Below are 26,786 nucleotides of genomic sequence, written 5' to 3' on the forward strand. Positions count from 1 at the left end.
GACAATCGAAGGCATAGGAACTCGAAGGCGTGAGGACTTCGAGTTCCACCCCAGAGACCTTCAACCACCATTCATTGGCTACGTCCGACTAACGGAAGCAGCGATGATGAGAGAGGACAAGATTCCCAAGGAAACAGTGATCCTTCCGAGGGACAGGCACAGCAGACTCTAATGAGAAGTCTGGAGGAATGGGGGTGTGAAAACACCCGCATCACAGCCTTTAGGAGTCCTTTCACCATTTTTACTCCGGTGGAAGGGACTCCGCTACCACTGACCCTTAAGGTAGTGGAAGCAACCTTTCAGGCCGCCCTGAAAGACGAGCCCCTGCCTCAACTACGAGAGACGGAACCCACCTCTCTCTTAGTCCCAGGCTCCGAGACGTACTTCGAGGGGGCAGTTCCTACTTTCTCAGTAGGAAAATTTAAGGCGGACTGTGCCACCTCTCTCTTAGTGAGAGACTCCCCAGGTTGTCGGACTTCCTCATCCAGATGGAGTACGACGCCCGGACTAAAAGGCTCGCGAGATCCCTTTTCCTCCATGACTATGGCGGAGATGACGGCTCTTGTATACCAACAAGAGCTGTTATTTAAAGTTTTAGCTAAAGGTCTGCTGCACACCATGCAGTGTGACCTTTACGACTTCCTCATAGCCAGGAGAAATTGTAGGAAGCACGTTCTGCGGAAGCTACTATCCGCCATGAACCTAATAAACTGATTGCTTCCTCAATTTGAGGAACGGACCTCTTTCCAGCACCAGTAGTAGCAGAAGTCCTTCATGAGGCTTCTAAGGTTAACCAGTGCCTCAAAGTCAGTGGGGACTGGTAGCAAAGGGAGCAGGAATCTTCTGGTCCTAACCCAGGGAACAAGAAGAAACCAAGGAAGTTCTCTCCCTTCCAGCCTTCTCAGCAAACGTTGGTTCAGGCAGTCCCAGCACCACAAGGGCAACCATCGTCGAAGGGTCAACAACAATACCTTGTTCTGACCCCTCAGTCCCAGCAATCTCAACCCTCTACTTCTTTACTGTCTCGCCAGCCTACAATTCCAACTATGAAAGCCAGAAACTTTCAGGCTTTCAATAGGTTTGCGAGAGGCAGCAGAGCAAGAGGTGCCTCTCGATTCAGAGGATCCGGCAGGGCTGCTAACAGAGGAAGAGGTTTCCGAGGAGCAAGAGGTGGCCGCCCCTCGGCAAACCAGCAGTGAGAGTCCCAAGGTAGGAGGGAGGCTGTATCTCTTCCGCCAGCGGTGGGGGTTCAGCCTTGGGCTCAAAGTATAGTAACAAAAGGACTAGGTTGGAGTTGGCTAGAGGGCCCTCCTCCAACCAACAGATTCTATCAAGCACCAACAACGGAATTGGTAGAGTATACCGAAGACCTCCTTCTCAAAGGAGTAGTCTCAAGAGTCACAATTTAAAATTTCAAGGACGCTTGTTCAGCGTGCCAAAGAAAGACTCGGTAAACCGAAGAATCATCTTAGACTTGTCCCATCTGAACTTATTCATTCATTGCGACAAGTTCAGGATGCTGACCGTTTCGCAGGTACGGACCTTACTTCCCCTTGGGGCCGTCACAACCTCTATAGATCTTACAGATGCCTACTATCATGTTCCCATAGCCAGACAACTCCGTCCATCCTAGGCTTCAAACTAGGCAACAGATCCTACTCCTTCAAGGTAATGCCATTCGGGCTCAACATAGCCCCAGGATCTTCACCAAATTGGCGGAAGCAGTAGTGCAAGAGCTAAGGAAACAGGGAATAATGTTAGTGGCTTATCTGGACGATTGGCTTATTTGGGCAAAGAACCCCAAAGAATGCAAAGAAGCAATGGTCAGAGTGATCAAATTCCTAGAACATTTAGGTTTTCAAATAAACAAAACCAAGTCCAGACTAACACCGGAATCTCGATTCCAGTGGTTAGGCCTTCAGTGGGACTTACAATCGCACACACTATCAATTCCGTCGTTGAAAAGGAAAGAAATTGCAAGAGCTACAAAACAATTTCTCAAACGACAACAAACATCCAGGAGGTGCCAGGAGAGGATCCTGGGCTCACTCCAGTTTGCATCAGTCACAGATGTTCTGCTCAGAGCCAAACTCAAAGATATAAACAGAGTATGGCGCTCAAGAGCGAATTGCAGATCACGGGACAAACTAGCCTCTATCCCAGCGATCTTACGGAAACGTCTCCGTCCCTGGACGGAGACAAAGAATCTTTCAAAATTAATTCCTCTACAGTTTCCCCCTCCATCATTAGTGATCCACACAGACGCCTCACTAACAGGGTGGGGAGGATACTCCCAGTACAAAAAAGTTCAAGGAACTTGGTCGTTAACATTCCGCCAGCTACATATCAATGTACTGGAGGCCATGGCAGTATTCCTCACACTGAAATGGCTTCGTCCGCCCAAGAACTCACATTTCAAATTAGTTCTGGACAGTGCAGTAGTAGTACACTGCATCAACAGGGGCGGATCCAAGTCAAGCCACTTGAACCATGTCATGATAGCCATCTTTTCTCTGGCAAACAAAAACAAATGGCACCTGTCAGCCACTCACCTGGCAGGAGTCAAGAACGTAGTAGCAGACGCTCTATCGCGCTCCGCTCCGTTGGAATCGGAGTGGACACTGGACAGGAGTTCATTCAATTGGATCAGTTCTACAAGTCCCCGGACTCCAAGTAGACCTCTTCGCCACGGAGTCAAACCACAAACTCCCTTGTTACGTGGCACCAACCTCGATCCTCTAGCATACGCTACGGATGCAATGATCCTCGATTGGAACGAATGGAAGAATATTTACCTCTTCCCTCCGGTGAACCTTCTCATGAAAGTTTTAGACAAACTCAGGACATTCAAAGGCCAAGTAGCTCTAGTAGCTCCCAACTGGCCCAAGAGCAATTGGTTCCCTCTACTCCTAGAGTTTGAGACTCCGACCTCTACGGATTCCCAACCCCAAACTAACCCAGTTAGTGCAAACTCAGACTGTGTCCGCTTCCTCAAGAATTCAGAAAACCCTAACTTTATGGATTTTCTGAAATTCGCAGCCATGAGGAATGCAGAAATTGATCCCCAGAATATCTCATTCTTGGAATCAGATAAAAGAGAATCTACTCTCCGGCAATATGATTCATCTGTCAAGAAACTAGCAGAGTTCCTTAAGTTGTCAAATTCTCAAGTCATGACAACGAACCTAGCCATAACTTTCTTCAGATCATTGTTTGAGAAAGGCTTAGCAGCAAGCACTATCACTACGACCAAATCAGCTCTTAAAAAGATCTTCCAATTTGGTTTTAGCATAGACCTTACGGATTCGTACTTTACGTCCATACCAAAAGCTTGTGCTAGATTAAGACCATCAACGAGACCTAAATCAGTCTCTTGGTTCCTAAATGATGTCCTCAAACTGGCCTCGGACATTAACAATGACTTGCAATTATATATCCCTCCTGAGGAAAACCCTATTCTTATTAAGTTTAGCCTCCGGAGCTAGAATATCAGAACTGTCAGCTTTATCAAGAGAACCAGGCCACATTGAGTTCCTCCCCTCAGGGGAAGTCCTCTTATCCCCAGATCGCCATTTTCTAGCCAAAAATGAAGACCCACAGGACAGATGGTCCTCGTGGAAAATCCTACCACTACCTCAAGAAATTTCCCTTTGTCCTGTCAACTCATTAAGAGCCTACCTAAGCAGAACAACTCTGAAATCTTCAGGCCATTCTTCATTAGGAAGGAAGGTGGTACATTATCCCTAAAAGGGATCAGGCAACAAATTTTATACTTCATTAAACAGGCCAATCCAGAGTCCTTTCCTCGGGCCCACGATGTTAGGGCGGTGGCCACATCTATTAATTATTTCCAACACATGAATTTTGACGATCTTAAGAAGTATACAGGCTGGAAATCTCCGACAGTTTTCAAACGGCACTACCTAAAACCCTTAGAAACCCTCAAATTTCCAGCAGTGGCAGCTGGAAACACAGTTTCTCCTGATTCTTAATTTTTACTATAACTTCTTGTAGCCTTCCCTTCTACCTGCCCCATTGCACCCTTACTTAGTTTAGTCGCCTCCATGTATTGGGTACCTTGAGTTTCTTGCTTTTGTTCATCATTCTAATTGGATTCAGTTCCATTCTTTTGTATATATCAACTTATATCCTGTCTTTGCCTAACCTGTTTTGTTATTGTTTGTTGTTAGGCTAACTAATTTTAAGTAATAACCCGTGTTTTAGGGCTTATACTTCCCTTAGGGTAAGACTGTAATTTTAGTTGATTATTATACTATTAACCTTACAAGTGTTTAACTTTACCTTCTTAATTTATCTGTACTGTTCCTCAAGCTTGGTGTTTAGCATTCTCTGGTACTATTTCACAGGCCGACACAGGTCAAGCCCAGAAAAGGGATTTTGACGAAGGAAAAATCTATTTCTGGGCAACGACCTGTGTCGCCCTGTGAAATGGTTCCTTTGATACTATTTCTGAGGAATAAATATTGCTATTCATCCTAGAGAAAAAAGAAACAATATAATGCCAAGATAAATGGCTCGCTCACTTCTTATAGAAGTGTTGGTATAGTAAGGAGCGAGTAGAATCACTACCAGAGGTCCCTTGCCATTTAGCTTCTTCCTTCGACAAAACCCCGAACTACGGAGGAGACGTGCTACAGCTCCCGGTCTACTACTACCGTGAGCGCCTCCGACGCCTGAGACGTCATTCCTGAAGATAGCCTCCAAGCTTGGGGTAAGCTGGGTGAGGATAATCTAACTACAGGGTGGGGTTTCACAGGGCGACACAGGTCGTTGCCCAGAAATAGATTTTTCCTTCGTCAAAATCCCTTTTTTAGCGGGGTTTCAAGCATTACCGGATTTTAGCTATTCATTGGGGGTTGTGGTAATCTTCCCCCGGAATATTGTGGATTGACTGTACTGACAAACATGGTTTTCAAATAATGATGCCAGGACTTCTGAAAGGCCTGAATGATGTGCCGTGAGCCAGATAAGTATCTCCTTGCCTTTATGTTACCTGCTGGTAAAAGTGATGAGGAAGGCACCCACCACCACCACCACCACCACACTATATCAAATTTATATTCTGTTATTACCTTGGTCTCTAAGATCAATATCATATTACAGTACGATGGGAAAGTGTACTTGGCTAATACAGTGCTCTTGTAATTTATATATTTGGCCATGTTTCATAGAAGTCAATTGTCAGTGGTTAGAAATTTGCTGGGTTTATTTTGCTTTTCACCATAAAAATGGCCATAGCCATAATGTAGACTAATATTGTTTATGACAGAAATGATGTACTATTAGTACAAATTTAAAACTTGCTGTCTTTGTGGGAGCAAATATATTCATATGTATTTTCTTTTTCAGTTATCTGAATTGAAAGAGAGCCTAATAACAGCAGAACAAGAGTACAAGGAAGCAGATGATATTTTTTCAAAGTCCAACAGCCAAATATCAGAGCTCTCTGAGACTGCTCACAACTTAGAGGTAAGTGGTGTAAAATTACGTAAAAGTTAAAGCTGAAAATTCAGTATAGTAAAGAAATTCAGAAAGAAAGCTTGCTTCTTCATTTGCTATGTTGTGTACTCTAGCAACTATGCCGTGACATGTGTTTTATGCAATGAGCAAGTTTGCAAGCATTTTCAGTTTGGAATGACCAAGTTTATTAATGTATTTGCCCTCTAGGGCCCTTGCCCTTTGCAGAGGTGAGAGCATGAGAGAGGGGCCTCCTACTACATTGTCATTATCACCTTCTGTAGTTGAGCTAAGCATGATTTTGAACGTGATTTGTTCTTCACTCATAAAATTAGAGTAGCTGACATGATTGAGGTGAAAGTCTCATTATAAGCTGCACTCTTAGTGTTGAGATAACTATCAGATTGACTATCCTAAAGGCACATAAGAGCATTGCATATATATATATTATTGTTATCAAACCTAGGGTATTCCTTAAGAGAGGAACTAATCTTCATTGTAGTGACCAGGTTTGACTTTAGACCAAGTCAAAATGGAATTCCCTTTGCTTACATGCCAAGAGGTTGCTACATTGGAGTCAGTGGCATCTTCTGTATTCCAGACAGTATCTTGGCTAGATTTATGGTTGTCCGTCGTTGCACATCCACATACACAACTTCACAGCCAGTGATGGATGCATGTACATGACTAGGTGGATGCATGTATGTAACTAGGTGGCCGTTATTCATAAATTCTCCTGTGCAATGACTTTTGGTCATATAGATAGCATCTGATGAACGTTGCCTTGGTGGCTTCTGATGGCACTCCATATCTTCTACGTTCAGGATCAAAACAGACCTTCGACCTACCACACAGCACGCTGGTGCAATGACTGGAGCAGACTGTTGACCTAGATGACAGCCATTCAACATGTCTGTGCAAGACCTTTTGGCCACAGCAAACAACTGACGGGCGTTCCCTTGGTAGTGTCCGATGGACATTCCATTTCATCAGGACAAGATTTGTGTTGAACCAAGACTTCAACTCTTCACATATAGGAAGAATTCTTTTGTTTCATCGTTTATTTACAATTTGGATTGTTCCTCCGAGAATACTGACCTAACTTCTACTTTGACACAAGTAGTTATAGTTAGTCAATAGGTTGGTTCCTTTACAGTGAAGTTCTGTGGAACCACTCCATCCTATGGCTTCTTGTGAAACAGGGTCCAGTTCTGATTGTACAAGGCATTTTCTTGGTGCAAGTGGAATAATTTTCTAACTCCATATCTACGATTCAGACCTACTCAACTAATTAGTTAAGTACTTAAGTTTAGGCAAAAGAAAGAAGAGGAACTACTTCCCTTTACTAACTTAGCCTAGCCTAAGTGGTTGAGTTCTTAGCCTAGCCTTAGCCTAACCTAAGTAGTTTAGTTCTTAGCCTAGCCTAGATTACCTAGTTAGTTTGAACCTTCCTGTCCATTGTTGCATAGTCCAAGTGGTTGATTTCTTAGCTGAGCAAATGGTTGAGTTCTTAACCTATCCTAGTCTATCTTAGCTAGTTTGAACCTACCTTTACCATCTTAGTGTAGCATAAGTGGTTAAGTTCTCAGCCTAGCAAGTGGTTGAGTTCTTAATCTAGACCAGCTAGTTAAAACCTAACTTTTCCATCTTAGCCTTACCGAAATGATTAAGTTTTTAAACTATCCTAGGCTAGCTAGTCCAAACGTCCCTACTGATGTAGCCTAGCATAAGTGGTTTGATTTTAGGACTAGCCTAGATAGTTCAAACCAACCTTTACCATCCTAACCCAGCCTAAGTATTGGAGTTAGTCTAGCCTAACTGGTTTGAGCTTAACTTTGTCAGACCTGCTCTTCAATTTCCCAAAGCCTGATCTGCTTCATGAATTCTGCAAGAAAAACCTCTTTCTGTGTCATCCATAAAGGGTTATTGGGCTGCTCTAGCTATGTTATTAAGGATGGAAGACTGATATTTTGCCTCTTGGAAAATATGTATGTTGATCAAGAGCCTTAAGCAGTCCTGTCCTAGAGAACTCAAATCTCCTAGATGGAGTTTTAACCCTGGTATTGTCTAGCCTTACAAAAGCTCCCTGTGAACTGTTGCAACAGGCTACATATATAAACATGACACTTAAAGTAGTCTTCTTGCTGGACTAGCATTGACATAAAGAGTGGGAGAACTTCATGGTTTGTCATATGATGTAACATACACCAAAGGTTGGAAGTCTTTAGTTCATTAATTTATTCCAGAATTCATTGCTAAGACAGAATCCAGATTTGTCTCCTTTTCCATACCTACTTTGGGAGGCTTTTTAGATAATGACCCTGACAAAATGTTATGTCCCGTCAGAACACTGTGTGCTTATTGAAAAAGAACTTTGTGGCGGGATCACAAGCTAGAAAAAAACCAAGTGCAAAAATTCCCCCCCCCCCCCCCCCCCCCCCCATTAACCTAAACGATCCACCTGCCAAAATCCACCCTCAGTCACACTTTCTTCTTTACACAAATACACGCAGGACAATTGACCTACACCTATACAAAAACAACACACACAAAACACACGTACTTACCAACACTCCAGATACTCCCGGCTATCCTGTGCTGTCCATTTGGTTTTGAGGTCACAGAAATACCAACAACAACACAAAAAAATCCAACACAATAACAACAACAAAACGCAACAAAAGACCACGCACAAACAAAAGACCACTGCACAAACAACACAACAGCAGGCACAACAACTCTAAGCAAAAAAAAAACACTAACTTAACAGCAACCATACAACAAAACAAAACACAAAAAACAACTAATTTCCAATCCTTCAAATAGGCTAACTGCTTCCGACACCACTAACTCTCACCAGCTCTCACCAAAGACTGACTTAAAAACACTCAAAACACAGAACTCTAACAATCAACAGGACCAGCAGACAGCCCAGAACCTACCAACAACCAATTCAGTCATTAACTATCCATACAGCAATTACACCCTTCTCTATCTCTCTCTTCTCTATCTCTCTCTCTAACTCCTCCATATTTCCTCCCCTGTTACATTTGACAACGTCTCCTTTCACTCACAACACCCACACTAAATAGCCTTCCGCAACACCCACGGAGGCTAGATGCAGGTCCCCTGGATCTTGTTTGAGGGCCCTCATACACACTCTCAGTTACACCACCATCAACTTCTCCCAGATCACTTCCAGTCAGACTACCATCATTATCTCCCTCACTACCATCCCCCCAAATCCCATTCACTATCTCATCTACCCCCTCTAACTCTTGTCCTTACATCTCTCGTAACTCTGCCACCAAATCACTTACCTCATTTACACTCCTGGCAAACTCCCGAAGAGACTCATTCATACTGCCAACTACATCCTTACCACCTGATTCCCTTCCCGATGAAACTTCACTAAACCCTGACCATTCAAACCCACACACGCTATATGTATCATTCCTCCCCTCAAAGTCATCCGTATTACACTGTGTAGCCTTATCCACCATTTTTACCCTAACACTAACCCCTCTATCATGCAGCTCACATCTCTCCCTTTCATTCCCTTTCCTTACCTTTTTCCGCTTCCTTCCATACTCAACCAACACCAACTGCCGATCTTCCAGACCCATTTGCTCACTGACACTCGGGTCACATTTATTCACCCTCAACCACTCACTCATCGCATTCTCCCAAACATACTGCCGCACACTAGAGGACCCACCCAACTGAATCCCCTTTTCACTTAGTTTCCCAAATTCCCAGCCTGACTCATCCTCTTTCGCCTACACACACTCGCCACATAACGCAAACTATGTTTATACGGGTACCCCAACATCCACTAGCCATATGCCCTACCTGTCCACACCTATAACATCTAATATCCCTATCTTTCTTACACTCGATCACTAAATGCCCCGTTTGCCCACACCCGGAGCACGCTCCTAACGCCCACCGACATTCATTCTTCCTGTGTCCTGGCTTACCACATCTATAACACTGCTGCTGCTCTCGCTCACACCTAACTGACCTTACTCTTCCAACACTCTCACTCCTATCTCTTTTTGGGCTAACTACACTCACATTACTTGCCCTAATGCTCCTGTCTACTACTCGCTCTGCCATTCGCCTTGGACCTTCCAAAACTGCCTCCCTATAGCTTCTAAACTCTGGTACAACCTCAGCTACTTCAGTCCTAACACTAACACTTTTACTCTCTTTCATACACCTATCTAACTCGTAATCCGCTACTATTTCTAAAATGTCGTTCCAGGTTAACCTTTCATTCGTCCATCGCATTTTCTCCTTACGTTTCAGATTTATAAACTCATATACACTCTCTGGTACAGTCGCCAACAACTTTCGCACTAACTCCTTACACTCATTTATCCCTTCGTCCCCAAACTTTTTCCTAGCTAATGTTTCTAACCTACTGACATTCATCGACAACAACTCTCCAACATTCATTCTTGCCTCCTCAAAATCTTGCTTCCTCCTATATCTAACGCTACTCTTTATCCTCTTTGCCTGTTCTACAATCCTAGCTTTTACACTCTCATACGGCACATTCCCTACACTCATAATTACCCTATACATATTCAACAAAAATCCCCTCAAAAAGTTACCTAACTCTCTTGCCCAGACTCTCTTGTTATCCCCATACTTTGCCTCACAATACCTCTCATATTCCTCAAAAAAGTCCCTTATGTCCCTACTACCATATTCCTCGTATTGCGCACATCGGGGTACCTCTCTCATATACACAGCCTTTTGTACTTCCCGCTCACTCTCACTCTCACTTTCGCTACTTCCATTCTGACCCATCTTTCCCTCTTCCGAATACAGCGAATCCACTTCCATACTCACGTTCATACCCCTGACTACGCTCTTCTTACCCTTCTTCTTTCTACTTACCTGTTTCCACTCACCGCTATCCAAATCACTCTCAGCCCTTTCCCCAATGTATTCTGACCTAGTCTCATCCTGTCCATCACCCTTACTAACCTTCTTTCCCTTAGTCTTCTTCTTTTCCTCAGCCACTTTCTTATTCTTGTCCTCAGGTTTATCCTTATCCTGTGTCTTCCCCTTCTTTCCCTTATCTATCACAACCGAATCCCCTTCTTCACTCGTACACTCGTCCACTCGCTCTTTTGCTTCCTTTACCACTCCTGGTCCGTCACAAGACCCAGTAGGCCTACCTCCTACAACTCCCTCTCCCATGAATCCCTTCATCATTTCCTGCATCATCTCTTGCACTGCATTCATCATTACCCCCAATTTTTCATCCATTTTCTCAACCATTCTCTCTTCCGCTCCTTCCACCTCTTCTTTCATTTCCACTTTTGCACTCCTTAACATTCCTCTCATTTCCTCTAACTCCCTCTTCTGCTCCTCACACTCTACCCTCAACCTCTCATTCTCCACTTCCAGCCTTCCCTTAGCTTCCCTCGCCAACCTCAGCTCCTACTTCAGCCTCTCTATCTCCTTCAACCCTTCCATCCTCACTTTCTCCATCAATCAAACAACTCGCTACTCAATTGCCCTGCAGCTGCCGCACAAACAGTCCCTGTTCGGGTGCCAAAAAATAATGTGGCGGGATCACAAGCTAGAAAAAAACAAGTGCAAAATCCCCCCCCACTTTAACCTAAACAATCCACCTGCCAAAATCCACCCTCAGTCACACTTTCTTCTTTACACAACAAATACACGCAGGACAATTGACCTACACCTATACAAAAACAAAACAACACAAAACACACGTACTTACCAACACTCCAGATACTCCCGGCTATCCTGTGCTGTCCATTGGTTGAGGTCACAGAAATACCAACAACAACACAAAAAATCACATATAACAACAAAACGCAACAAAAGACCACTGCACAAACAACACAACAGCACAGGCACAACAACTCTAAGCAAAAAAAAAACACTAACTTAACAGCAACCATCCAACAAAACAAAACACAAAAAACAACTAATTTCCAATCCTTCAAATAGGCTAACTGCTTCCGACACCACTAACTCTCACCAGCTCTCACCAAAGACTGACTTAAAAACACTCAAAACACAGAACTCTAACAATCAACAGGACCAGCAGACAGCCCAGAACCTACCAACAACCAATTCAGTCATTAACTATCCATACAGCAATTTCACCCTCTCTCTCTCTCTCTCTCTCCTTCCCCTTCTTTCTCTCTCTCTCTCGCTCTCTCTCTCTCTGTCTCTCTCTCTCTCACACACACACACAACACATACACACACACACACACACACACACACACACACACACACACACACAGACGTTGTCAAATGGAACTTCATAACTCCTCCATAACTTGACATCTCAGACTAGCATGTTGAAGACTTTGTTAGCACAGGCTGTGTCAAGAAAGAAGTGTCCAAGAATGCTGTTTCTTTTTGGTTAAGAGAAACAATCAGGAATGCCTATTCAACAGAGGCAAGAGTGTCTGATGAAGCCATGAGGGCAAGAGCCCATGACGTTAGAGGTTTGAGCTCCTCCTTGGCATTTAAGAAGAATATGTCTGTTCATAGAATACTGAGAGGTGGTTCTTGGTTATGCCAAACCACTTTCACTTCCTTTTACTTGAAGGATGTTACCCATAGGTCCTTGGACACTTTTCCTTTGGTCCGGTGGTGGCTGCTCAAGTTGTGTAACTCATCCTGTGCCCCTGGTGGGTCAGTTTGTATATTATCTAAGATGAGGTTAGGAAAGTGAAATGAATGAGATAACTGGCCTCTTTTCTTTTGTATTTTCTATCTCCTTCTTTGCCTGTAGACAGTAAGAAAAGAGTACTGTCCTAAGCTGGAACGGTCAGGATGCAGGTGAGTGAAGTATCCATGCTGTTAGAGTAATCATGATTATAAGATACCTATCAGTAGCAAGACATTCCTCTCTTTAGCAAGGGAGAGAGGAATGATAACAAGCCTACAGAAGTAGATACTTTGGTTTGTTATTAGGACAGATAGCTTCTTATCTTCTGCAGATGCAATGAACCATGACAAAGTATAGAAACCCAGAAGCCTAAATCTATGATATTCATATATATCTTAGATTCTGAAATAATGATCAGTTTTTCTTGGAATTCTTTTATTGAGGAAACTGATCGATGGTGGCAAATCTCCATTTGGTTAATATTACTTACCTCCCACCAAAATTAAGTCTATCCTAATGTTAGGACCAATAGTTCGTTTCTTTTATGTCCAAATAAGGTCTTAACATTCAAAGGCCCATCTCTAACCAACCCTCTAACAATTAACCTGGGTTAGAAGAATAACTGGTGTTATCACGGGTTGCTGAGGGGTATTTGGGTGATCCCACATAACTCATGATTGAGCACAGATGCCAATAATCCCTTGCATACACAATTTTGTTAACTTTACCAGTTTCCAGCTTGTGCTAGAAGATTTATCTCAATGTTAAGACCTCAGGTTTTTTAGTTATGAAAAATGTAAACTGATTTAAAAATTTGTCGTCTAAAAATGAATTTGTTCGTACGCAGAACAAACCTTCAGTCTTAACATTAGGATAAATCTGGCACCAACTGGAAAACCGGTTAAAAACATTAAAAAATTGTGTATCCAAGGGATCTGTGGCAACTGGCATCCAATATGTATATTAGGTGGAAGTGTGTCAGAGACCACTCTTGAACTGTGTGACTGTAAGTCTTTCTTCAACCACCTTGGAAAGTGGACATTCGCTTTTGCTCTCCTCTTCCCAAACCGGTTTTTTTCCTAAGCCCATGATTCTTTTCTCTGCTTGTCCTATGTTTATGGGCGTCTGTGTGTTTCATGGATATATTGTAGATACCTGTAACCAGCCTAAGAAGTCCAGTGAGTGTCAACGTACATGTCCCAGCCTTCCAGGGTTCCTGCGTTCATGCTTCCTGCCTACATTTGAGACAGAGCCCCATACATCGTGCATTAGATGTCATTCTAATTTTTGTAATCGTACCACCAATCAATGCCTGGAGTGTTTTTCCTGGCCTGTTGAGCAGCGGAAGAAGTTTTCCGTGAAGAAAGAGCACAAAAGGAAGTTGGTGCTTCTATCTTGGGAAGGATTCCATATTCCCCAAGTGGATGCTTCTGCATCCCCTTCATCCAGGCCCATTCCTACTACTTTTGTGAGTTTCCAATGTTTACTTTAAAATTTAACAAATGGAATCGTTCAACTACCTTCAACTTGATATTGAAATGATAATATAAGGACTATGTTTATGCAATACTGATAGGGATAGGTGTCCCCTGTCTTAGTAATGTATGTCAGTGGTTGTGATATGAAGTTTTTTATCACTTCGTTTCATTCACGTCAGTTTTGCCACATGGAAAATAGTTTTATGAAGTAATATTCTATAGATACCAGTGACTGTTGTTAACGTCATTACATAAGATTTCTTCCATCTTCGAAAAGAGAAATAGATTAATAAGGCATGAATCGTGCATTCTACTTTGTGATTGTATACATAAATATAAAAAACAATAATTTTTGGAGTTATCATACCAAAGCTAACTATTACAAAAAAAATACTTTTGTATTTCCTAAGGAAAATTATACAGTAAACATCACAACAAATGCTCAAAGCCTGTGACGTCACTATCGGTTGAGTAATACCAGTTGTCAGTAGATCCGCATAAATGTATTCCTCTAAAGTTGGAAAGGATAACTGAGAAACTGTCGATATCACATAACCCTTTAGTTTGATTATAAAATACTACTAAGGAAATATTGGCCTTTAGTAAACAACAAGGCTCGTTAATCAAGCAAGACTGGGAACTACAAATAATGGGCAGACTGCACTTTGGTTTGGTGTAAAAAGCAACATCTGAAAGTGGTAAAATCACACATACTCATTTAATTGTAATTTTTAAACCCAGCTTTGCTAATTTACGAAAGAAAAATATCAGAATTAAGTTCCCATTTGACAACTAAAGACAGTGATGATGTCAGTAAAAGGAAATCAACTGATTATTTTAGGGATATAAATAAAACCAGAATGCAAATGACAGATCAATTTGGTCATATTATATGATAATAATACATGTACATACTATGATTAGATAGAGTAAAACAACAGTTTTATTCAAATTATCGTTATTCTCGATACAACTGTTATCCTAATTTTGCTAATGGATATCTGTCAGTGTAACAACCTAATCGGGGCGCAGTAGTCTCTCTCTCTCTCTCTCTCTCCTCGTCTCTCTCTTCTCATCTCTCTCTCTATCTCTCCTGCCCTCTCTCTCCTCTCTCTTCTCTTCCTCTCTCTCTCTCTCTCTCCCCAGCATTTATTAAGAGTTTAGTTAAAGTTGTTAAACCCTTCCGATTCTGAAAGGTGGCTTCCAAAAGTAAAAATAAAATACATTTTTACACATTCCTTATGCAATGGAGATCCAAAGAAAGAATCCCAGTATATTGAATCTGCAGGTTATAACCGAGGCTGAATTAAATGAATAGCAGAGCGGACGAAAGTGATGTCCGGAACTGGCGAAATTACACTTAATGCTTATACAATCAAGTGATGTGCATGTTTTAACCCAACTTTGTTCATTTTCAAGAAAAAGTATCTCCAAATTACATTGCTTCTAGTGGTTAATGACAATGAAGATACCAATTGTACTCAATCATTCAAGATTTTGAGAATGTAAACAATATCAAATGGAGATGGCGTGTGATGACAATGTTTATATTCTGTAATACATTTAACTTTTGCAAATGATCACTTTTCTCCAGAAAATATCAAGAATTTTAGAGCTTTTCGGTTTCTAGAATTACGGATAGAGATCATACACCAGTAACAAAGTGAGAGCTTGCTCATCCTAACATCTAATTATGGGAAATACCCTCTGTAATTACAGTTGTTTTGTTTACAATATCAATAGTTGTGTTATATGTGATTCACTTGAATTACTATTGTTTTTACCATTATTACAGATTTTTTTTACAGTCTCAGTAATTGTGATGGTATTTAACTATTGATACAACTATGGACACTTCAGGGGTTAACCTATCATTGAAAATCTCGGCAGGATTTAAGGTTTTGGGGATATTTTTTAAGGTTAAAAGGTTGGCTTGTATTCTGGCATGTACAGTAATTTGTAAGTCAGAACAGTTTGTGTTTCTTCACACATATTTTTGACCCTACAGATATTCCAAGGAGTTGATTGCTTTGCTACAACATAAAGTATTATGGGTGATGTACTGCATTTAAATTTCTTGTAATAGAATTGCTTTTCTTTCAAACTTGTTTGTATGTATGAATTTTATCAGTCCTGGCATTTTCAGAAAGTGATGACAAAAACAGAGGAATCATATCTGTCAAGTACGGAACAGCTGAAAGCTATAAAGAAAAAATGTAAGTTGCATAACAACAAGAAAGAAGAATTGGATAAGAAAATTTGTGAAGTAGCTGAGAGACTAAGAAAAGAAGTAATGATGGCGGAAAAGTTTTTACCACGAAAGAACACCACAAGGTAAAAACTTTGTGTTTTTTTGTACATTACAAGGTGCTTAGGTCTTAGATTTTGTATTCATGTTCAAAAGTTTTTTAATATGATATTTTTTGTTCATACACAAATACAAACTTGTTTTTTACGCAGGATTTACCTTGTGAATGCAAGCTGGAATGGCCACTTAACTTTCAGAGGTGGTTTTTAGCTGACAGGTATGGGAGAGCCTTGCCCACCTGCCGGTCTGGACTACACTTTACTTCCGCCTGCTGTTGTGTCAGTAGACTCGGCTTGGCTTTGCTGGTTATTTGATTGATAAAGATGAGATAAAACCATCAGTTATTACAGCCTTCCACCTCCCGTATGAGGAAACTCCAGGTATTCAGGTTCTGCCCAGGGAAAGGGTATCCTCACATACTCTTAACTTTGTGTAGGAACCATGAACATAATCAAAATAGTCCACGTTTGGAGTGTCATATCTGGTTTTCAGAACAGTGGGTGAAGTTTGCATGAAAGAAGAAAAGAGAGAAAGTCTTCCGTGTCATTAGATTGTATTGCTCCACTGGTGACACCGAAGGTCATCTCCAGAACTTTCCTTCTTCCTGCTGTTGCTACTCCTAAGGGAGCCAACTCCTACTGAGCATTTGGAGAGAAGAGGATATCCATTCTGGCAACTCACCTGAGAAAGTTTTCCTCCAGAAGACACTCTCAGGGCAAAGGGAAGAGTCTCATAATAACCCAACTTTCTTTCCAGGTGTGAGAGGAGGAGCAGCTCAGGGAGTTGTGGCTCTCCCTGGGAATCTTTGCTTGATTGTGGGAAGGCAAATAAGGTGTCGTCAGTCACTTCTACTGTGACTGTCGTGACTTCGACAGTCATGTTGTCTACTCACTTGAACAACTCCCACTTACAAGGTGTCTCCCCATGTCTTTTGGTGTTTTATCCTGAGGAGCACATTAATTCTTGGGGTCTGGGTCTGAAATATCAGCTGAAATGTTAAGTGCCAAACTAACTCCAATAGCAATCCCAAGGTTCTAGATTTCAGCCAGACTTTTTCAAATGGTGAGATTAGGATTGTACTGATTGACATACATGTCCATCTAAATGGCACAATGATTGGGAGGGACTATATACTCTTAGAACGTGGAATTGACAATTGTTGAAACATTTGTGTATATGAGCTCTAATCTATTACCAGAAATATGCTCGGGCTCCTCAGTTAGCTTGACAAAATTAGATGATACATAGAACTCAAGAGCAGACTGGCCATGTTGATCTGTGGGATTTTAATGAACTCTTAATAGATGGATATACTCATATGAGTAGTAATAACAGGTTGTGGGTGGTGGACAGATTCACTCATGGTGAGTAACAATATTATGTGCCATCAATTAGGGGGAATTGGGCGGGAAAGGGCTGCCATTACTTCTATAGCCCATAAATTCACTAATGGCAACTTTTAGACTGGCTCAAATTAATTGGGCAGCTCATGAGAGAGTTACTTGTGGTCTTGACTGCAAGGGAAGATGTACTGCCTCTCTGTCTCAAATGACGTCTTATTATATATGTATAAGCTATGAAAAATACAAATTAATATAAAATTTTCCAAAAGCTATGAAAAATATAAATTAATATATAATTTTTCATTTTCCTAATTCTTTTGGTAGTAGGCTCAATCAGGTGATTCTGAGAAAGTAAACATTACAAATGGTTGGGCGATCATTTTTTTATACATATGGTGATATCAGTATAATAATACAGTACAAATGGACTCAGTTGGTAAAATAACAGTTTTGTTATTGTTACCTTTATCTTAAATACAGCTGTAATAGCCTAGTTGACTTTTACAAACGGATACTGTAAATGTCACACCTGAGCTAGTCTAGGTCTGTAGTTCACATGGAGCCTACACAAAATTATCTCGTGTATGGTAATACAATATGGTAAGAACTGATAAGGAAGTTGCTGTATAAACACATTATTGGTCATAAAACCATGGTTGGCTGTGAGTAAACACAGGTAGGCTACATACCTACTGAACTGTGTCATTTACTAGAGAGAGAAAAAGAAGGGGTAGCATTTTTTTCAAAGTGTATTTATGTAGTATATTTTGTTATAAATGTATGGGGGAAAATGGTAGCTAATTGCCTTTTGCATAGAAATTTCAGTTTAAAGTGTGATGGATGTTGTTTATAGGCTTAGTGAGTTTTTACAGGTATATAGTACAGTATTTACAAGGTTAGGTGAGTAAGGGTACAGAGTTGCCCTTGAACAACCTTAGATTTTTTTACTTGCCATTATCCATCAGACCTTGGGCTATATTAATGCAGATAATGGGTGGATTACTGTATAGATAATATTATTTTCTAGTTTGACTGAGTAGTTATCCTGCCTCTTTCATTTTTATTGTTTTGTTCATTCTAAATAGATGATATCTGTCTACTGATTACCGTATATACTCGCGTATCTTGCGACTTTTGAAGCCCTAATTTTGGAGCTAATTTTAAGGGGGTCGCATCTTACATGAGATATAAAATTCGAGTATGTAATAATCATATATTAGTATCATATGATAAAATACAAACATAATAGATTTGCATCTTTTCCATGGATATTTCAAAAAGTTTTGTTTTACTTCATTGCATCCGATAATATTATATGTATTTTCATATTAATATATGTTTGTGTTATAAAATGCAAACATAGCAATGAATGTTTTGTTCAAGTGGAAATATCACTTGAAAATGTAACGTTTGTGAACGAAATTTAGTTATTTTTTATGTTAGTAGTTGGCACTGAGCGCATGTTTATTGCGTAAACAAAAGTCAACATTCTGTTCGATATTTTCACTTTAACTCATCAGAATACTAGGAGCTTTATGTATTTATCTTTTATTGGAGTGAAAACAGTAAAATGTGTTCTTTCATGCCCAATAGTTTTGATTAAAACATGTTTCAAATTTTGTTTACGATCGAGTTTGATGGTACTATACCGAAGTTTGTAGGAGTTTCATGCCGATGCACGATAATAGTTTTTAGCGGATCAACATTCTTTCCTCAACTTCAGCTAAAACTTACAGATTAAATGTAGCAGTATATGTGTAATGATTACATAATAAAAATATGGAATGTTAGTCCATATATATAAAAGACTAAAACTAAAGAGGTCAACCAGATTGCTTGCAGGAATGTGATCAGACTAGAGACGCTAAAGATGACGTATACAATAAAGTATGTAGGCCAAGTTGACATGCCGTCATCTGTGGTCATTCAATTGTTTATAAACTTTAGTCCAAGCTCCCTGCTTGAGACAAACACCTTGACCTATAATTCAAACGGCCTACGTGATCTGTAGTGTGTCTCATTGTATGTATGTTCATATGTTCGAGCTACTGTCTGTTCCTTTATGACTGGTAACCGAGATGGTAGTAGAAGCAGAATAGAGTTAGCTATCGTCATTAGAAGAGACCTGTATCTCTTTACCTAAGCTTTATCATGTAGAGAGAATAGAATTAGCCATCATCATTGGCAGAAGCGATCAAGCTATCGTCATTAGAAGACTTGTACAACCCTACTTGATCTTCACCATGTAAATTCAGAGAATATAAGTATTTTTGTACTTCGTGGTTTCTACTAGATCCTCACCTAATCACCGAATCATCATGAGTTTAACACATCGTCGTCATAACCAAAGAAGATAATACCAACTTCGTAAGTGATCTACAAACCCCAAGACACTCCATTGAATATGGAAGTGCAATACCAACCGACTTAGCGTAAGATTATCGCAAGTCTAACATTACCTCATAGGGCGCCTTATTATACAAGGCAACAGCCCTAAAATATGCCCTTGTCGATCTTTTATCCATAGCGAGTAAGGCTATAGTGATGTAAAAATATATCAGTCCTGTTATCCTAAACGTCATTTGTAACATAACTACTGTAATTTTTTACTATGGTACAATGTTTGAAATGCATGCAAAAAGACTGTTGTTATCAGATTAGTTGTTCATAGCAAATCAGCTGTTTCTGGGTGTGTGCATTTTCAAAACAAATACATCATTACTAATTATACTTTTGGCATTCTCTTTTAGTTTTTTAAACTTAATTAGAAGATGGGATAGATTAAGAGATAAAGGAAAAGGGGTTAGCCAAACTAAAAAAGGAATAGATAAAGAGGAGGAAAAGAGGTTAGCCTATTGTTATTTGGTCTCATAAATTTAATTCACATGATATGAGAGATACATGATAAACTAATTTTTAAGGATGAAAATTTGGGGTCGCATGATATGCGAGATTGCTTGTTATGCGAGTATATACAGTAAGCACTATTCACAACTCAACATTATCTGCATGCAATCACATCTCCTCAAATTATATACAAATATGTACAAGCAACAAGTCAGCAAAAAGGGTACAGGTAGTTACGTTTTCAAGTTAATTAAAGATATTAACTTAGGTATCATTATTTTAAGTATTTTATGTAGATCTTGACTGGACCAGGTAGTAATTTAAAATTACTTTTTATATGTGTAGAACCATCACAGGTACATAATTGAATGTATCTTGTAATTTTTTATGAATATTGTTAGTAGTAGTCATATAAAGATGTTGAAAAATTAAAAATTTTGTTTTCCAGGTCCCCAATAGATATAGATAGAGAATACAAAACCTTAGAAGAAAAACTAAATAGAGAGCAAACAAGTCTTGGAGATCCAGTCAAAATAGCTGAGAAGTTAAAGGAAATGACAGAGAAATATGCAAGACTAAAGGCAGAACATCAAGAAAGCAAAAACTTAATGCAGGTAAGATAGGTTTATTTCAAAATAAAATGAAGAGTGTCTTTTGAGATGTGATGATTTATATATATATGTTTTTAAAGTACTGTATAATTGATAGGAAGTAGAATGGATATAATTTTCAGTCAATCAGCTGGAATTCATTTTGTGCTGACCTAAGCATTGTAGAGTGCTTTTTGATATTTATGTTTTTTTCAGAAACTCAAAAAGAGTCTAAGGGAACGATGTCAAATGGGAAAGAGTGTTCGCAAAGTGGTTTCCATTATTGTGAAGACACGTTTCAAAGAAATCTTGAGCAATCGCAATCTTAAGGTAATTACTAATACTAATAGGCAGTCCTCACTTATTGGTGGCGTCAGTTTACAAATTCTGGTTTTATGGCGCTTGGCTAATGATGTCATTAACCATATTTCCAGTAATGGCAAGAGGTTTTCGGTGTCAGTAAGTAGTTTATCAGTGCCAATAAGAGGTTAACGGTGCTAATAAGCAGTTTATTGGCGCTTACGACATTGTAAACCCATTTATTACCATAATTATCAGCGATTTTTGGTTAGCAGCGCTAGGCCAGGAATGGAAACCCCGTCGTTAACTGGGGACTGCCTGTAATTGCTTTGTTTATATTTTCTATACCTATATTTATCTTATTTATTCTTGATAACTTTATTTTCCCTTTATTAACCCTTAAGAGCTGGGTTAAAAGAAAAAAAAAAAAAACTTGCAGCACCCCTGACCAGACAAACTGAGGTTGACCAATTTAAGGAAAAAACACATGAATGGAAAGAGGAAGATATGCACAAGGTGTCAGATTTTTTTTTCTTTTTTAATTCTCCCTATCTTCCACAAGAAGTTGAGAAAGACTATTTACAACCCCTTGTGGGGCCTCTTTTACCAGACAATAACAAATTATACCAAGTTATACATAATTTTTCTAAGAAATAATTTTATTTGACAAAATTATAATTACAGAGCATACAATTTCAAAACAGATAACTAAAATTATTGATAAATTCTGAGTATGATTATTGTAAAATATTTACCTAAATTTATTGAGATTGAAGATGTATTAACTTTTTTGGATTATACATGTTTTTTCTAATATTTCTTTGCACTTTTCTTTGCAAAATTACAATTATAAGTGTCATACTATTATAAGGGTAAGAACTAAAAGCAGCAACCGTTGGGTATATTTATGAGCAAGTAGTGAAAAGATGTTATGGGAGGAATAGAAACACAACATGCCCCCTTGAAGTCAAACTCACAACAATCTCATGAGCCACCTAGAGTGAATCCATCCACCACTCAATACCTGTTATGCTACTCATATTGGGGTATCCGTCCATTAAGGCAGGGGTTTTCAACCTTTTTTTTACCACATACCTTTTCGGCAGCAAAACGTCAGAAAAAATTCCATTGTGTATATTTGCAAGTACTATGCAGCAGGGAAGTACATACATAGCTCTTCTGACATATCCATAAAAAATATGGATTTTTTTTTTTATTACCTGTTTCTATACAGTACATTTTCAAGTTTATGGTACTGAGCTCCAAAAACAAAATACATTATTATTACACCAGCAGCAAAGAAAGTTAACCCTCTTACGCCGAAGCCCTAAAAATCAAAACCTCTCCTGTATGCCGGCGCCGGTTTGGAGTGACCGTGGAAGCGGAAAAAATAATTTTTTCAAAAAATCACAGCGCGCTTAGTTTTGAAGATTAAGAGTTCATTTTTGGCTCATTTTTTTTTCATTGCCTGAAGTTTAGTATGCAATCATCAGAAATGAAAAATAATATCATTATCATATGTAAATAATGCGATATATGGTAGCGAAAAAAAAAAATTCATAGATAATTGTATTCAAATCACGCTGTGCAAAAAACGGTCAAAGCTAACGAGTTAATTTTTTTTCCGTTGTATTGTACACTAAATTGCAATCCTTTTGATATATAATACATAGTAAAACAATAAAAGCAACACCGGAAAAATATTATCACAAAATGATGTACGAATTTGTAACGCGCGGACGTAAAAAAATTTTATTTTAAAAAATTCACCGTAATTCTAAAAATTGTTCTAGAGACTTCCAATTTGTTTCAAAATTAAGACAAATGATTGAATATTACGATACTGTAAGAGTTTTAGATTAGAATTGCAGATTTCGACCATTTCGGACGAGTTAAATTTGACCGAATGTCAAAATTTTTATATATATATTTTTTTATATGCACATATTTCGAAGATGAAAAAAGCTACAACCTTCAATTATTTTTTATTGTATTCTTCATAAATTTGCGCACATTTTGATATATGAAACTCTATAAAAAGGCTAATATGAAAAGGAGCAAATATTAGGATAATACGATGTACGTATTTCGGAGACTTGCGGCCGCGAATCGGCGCGCGAGTGAAGGTAAATATATTTTTCAAAAATTCACCATAAATCACAATATTGTTTTAGAGACTTCAAATTTGTTTCAAAATGAAGAAAAATGACGGAATATTACTAGGCCGTAAGAGTTTTAGCTTACAATTGCGTTTTTCAACTATTTCGGTAGAGTCAAATTTGATCGAACGTGGTTTTTTTCTATTTATCGTGATTTATATGCAAATATTTCAAATAAAAGAGAAAAGCTACAACCTTCAAATCATTTTTAGTTGTATTCTACATAAATTGCGCACATTTTATATATAAAACTTTATGTAACAGCTAATTTTAAATGGTGCAAACATTTCGACAATCGCACAAAAAAATTCTGATTTTTTCGGAAGAGTTACCGCTCGAACGTAAGGAAAATGTTTTTTTTTTTTTTCATAAATTCACCAAAAATCGAAATATTGTGCTAGAGACTTCCAAGTCGTTGCAAAATGAAGGTAAATGATTGAATATTACTAGAATATAAGAGTTTTAGCTTACAATTGCGTTTTTCGACCATTTCGGTAGAGTCAAAGTTGACCGAAAGTTGAAATTTTTGCACTTAACGTTATTTATATGAAAATATTTCGAAACTGATAAAAGCTACAACCATGGTTGTTTTTTGTTGTATTGTGCATGAAATTGCGCACATTTCCATATATAAAACTTTATGTAACGGCAAATTTAAAAGGGTGCAAACATTAGGACAATCGCACGAAAAAATTTATCGGAACAGTTATCGCACGAATGTGAGGAAAACGTTTTTTCATAAATTCACCATAAATCGAAATATTGTGCTGGGGACGTCCAATTTGTTGCAAAATTAAGGCAAATGATTGCATATTACTATAATATAAGAATTTTAGCTTACAATTGCGTTTCTCGACCATTTCTGTAGAGTCAAAGTTGACCGAAGGTTGAAATTTTTGCACTTATCGTTATCTATATGAAAATATTTCAAAACTGATAAAAGCTACAATCATGAGTATTTTTGTTGTTGTATTTTACATGAAATTGCGCACATTTTCATATATAATACTTCATGTAAAGGATAATTTAAAATGGTGCAAAAATTATGTCAAAGTGACGAAATAATTTCCGAGATGTGTCACTGATACTTTTTAGTGCGATAAGAAAGAAATTCGCGCTTGCGCGCCTGCGTAGCGATTGTAAACAAAACAACGCCTTGATCCGTGAACTCCCAGCATCCCCCAAGGCGCGTGATACAAAAGTTTTCGGCTGGTAGGCCTATAAGTATTTTTCCTCGAATTTTTAAAAAAACTTTTTTGAGCCGACGTATGATACGTCCAATCGGCATACGGGAGACATTTTGACTCGACGTTTAAAACGTCCAATCGGCGTAAGAGGGTTAATGAGATTACTGAAACTGTTTTTCATCAACTAGCCTAATCAGCTGGGGAGCAGGTTTTACCGAGGCATAATGAAGGGCGGCTTCCACATTCATTCGAGAACTTGGTTTTGAGTTTATGACAAGTATGCTGGAAAACCCTGTTTCACACAGATACTACGTTGATGAGAAAAGCAACTAAGAACGGAGAGGCTCCTCTGTGTCGTTGATATGATTGGGATATTTTACACTAGAACCTGACCAAAGACTTTTTCGCAAATAGATCACAAGCACTGATTTTTTTATTTTTTTATTTTTTTTTTTTACCAACCTCAAAGTTTTGCCGTCATGGGTTGCTGCATTTCGATATATTACCCTAGCTCCTAAGGATTAATAGAATGTGAAAACTATAAACATGTTATTAGCTGTACAAATGTACAGTAGGGTGTTTCTTTTAGTATTGGTTGTTCTTTCTCTTATTTTTGTGGTGTGCATGATTATTTTATTACAAGTTACTATTCAGTACAGTAATATCCTTTAAGGGGGCCAGCCGGCTAATGCCATTTTTTAAGGACAGGACTTTGATATTCATACCACTTAACCCTTAAACGCTGAAGCGGTAAAATAAAAATTGTCTCCTGTGTGCCGAAGGTGTTTCGGAAAAAATATTTTTTTCAAAAAATCACAGCGCGCTTAGTTTTCAAGATTAAAAGTTCATTTTTGGCTCCTTTTTTTGTCATTGGCTGAAGTTTAGTATGCAACCATCAGAAATGAAAAAAATATCATTATCATATATAAATACTTATGCGATACGTATATGATAGCACAAAAACCAAAATTTCATATTTAATTGTATTCAAATCGCGCTGTGCGCAAAACGGTTAAAGGTAACAAGTTACTTTTTTTCGTTGTAATGTACGCTAAATTGCGATCATTTTGGTATATAGCACATTGTAAAACGATAAAAGCAACACAGAGAAAATGTTATCGCAAAATAATGCATGAATTCGTAACGCGCGGACGTAAACAAATATTTTTTTCAAAAATTCACCATAAATCTAAATATTGTCCTAGAGACTTCCAATTTTTTTCAAAATGAAAACAAATGATTGAATATTACTATACTGTAAGAGTATTAGCTTACAATTGCAGTTTTCGACCATATCTGAAGAGTTAAAGTTGACTGAATGTCGAATTTTTTTATATATTTTTTTTATATGCAATTATTTTGGAAATTAGAAAAGCTACAACCTCCACATATTTTTTCGTTTTATTCTACATGAAATTGCGCACATTTTCATATATAAAACCCTATAAAATGCCTAATATGAAACGGAGCAAATATTCCGAGAATGGGACGTACGCATTTCGGAGATTTGTGGCGGAGAAAGTTTTTTTTTAAATTCACCATAAATCAAAATATTGTGCTAGAGACTTCAAATTTGTTTCAAGATGAAGATAAATGACTGAATATTACTAGACTGTAAGAGTTTTAGCTTACAATTGCGTTTTTTGACCATTTCGGTAGAGTCAAAGTTGACCGAACGCGGTATTTTTTTTATTTATTGTGATTTATATGCAAATATTTCAAAAATGAAATTGCGCACATTTTCATATATAAAACTTTATGTAACGGCTAATTTAAAATGGTGCAAACATTACCACAATCGCACGTATGATTTTTTCGGAAGAGTTACCGCGCGGACATAAAGAAAATGTTATTTTTTTTCATAAATTCACCATAAATCAAAATATTGTGCTAGAGACTTCCAATTTGTTGCAAAATTAAGGTAAATGATTGAATATTACTAGAATATAAGCGTTTTAGTTTACAATTGCGTTTTTCGACCATTTCGGTAGAGTCAAAATTGACCGAAGATTGAAAATTTGTCACTTATCATTTTTTATATGAAAATATTTCAAAATTGATAAAAGCTTCAACCATGGGTTGTTTTTAGTTGTATTGTGCATGAAATTGCACACATTTCCATATATAAAACTTTATGTAACGGCTAATTTTAAAATGGTGCAAACCTTACCACAATCGCATGTATGATTTTTTTCGGAAGAGTTACCGCGTGGACGTAAGGAAAAAGTTTTTTCATAAATTCACCATAAATCGAAATATTGTGCTAGAGACTTCCAATTAGTTGCAAAATTAAGGTAAATGATTGAATATTACTAAAATATAAGAGTTTTAGCTTACAATTGCGTTTTTCGACCATTTCGGTAGAGTCAAAGTTGACCGAAGGTTGAAATTTTGGCACTTATCGTTATTTATATGAAAATATCTCA

The 26,786-nt window shown here is 38.5% G+C and overlaps 1 protein-coding gene across 3 annotated transcripts in view; it reads left to right on the top strand.

The window, feature by feature from the left end:
* Positions 1-26,786, top strand: part of LOC135227060 (structural maintenance of chromosomes protein 6-like) — a 287,005-nt gene that overhangs the window by 210,822 nt on the left and 49,397 nt on the right. For all 3 annotated transcript variants that reach the window (XM_064266876.1, XM_064266875.1, XM_064266877.1), the window contains exons 18-21: positions 5,371-5,490; positions 15,773-15,960; positions 20,573-20,738; positions 20,931-21,044. In XM_064266876.1, coding sequence (XP_064122946.1) covers positions 5,371-5,490; positions 15,773-15,960; positions 20,573-20,738; positions 20,931-21,044 — 588 coding nt within the window. The remainder of the gene's footprint in view (positions 1-5,370; positions 5,491-15,772; positions 15,961-20,572; positions 20,739-20,930; positions 21,045-26,786) is intronic.

Source organism: Macrobrachium nipponense, chromosome 15 (assembly GCF_015104395.2).
Source record: "Macrobrachium nipponense isolate FS-2020 chromosome 15, ASM1510439v2, whole genome shotgun sequence".
NCBI lineage: Eukaryota > Metazoa > Arthropoda > Malacostraca > Decapoda > Palaemonidae > Macrobrachium > Macrobrachium nipponense.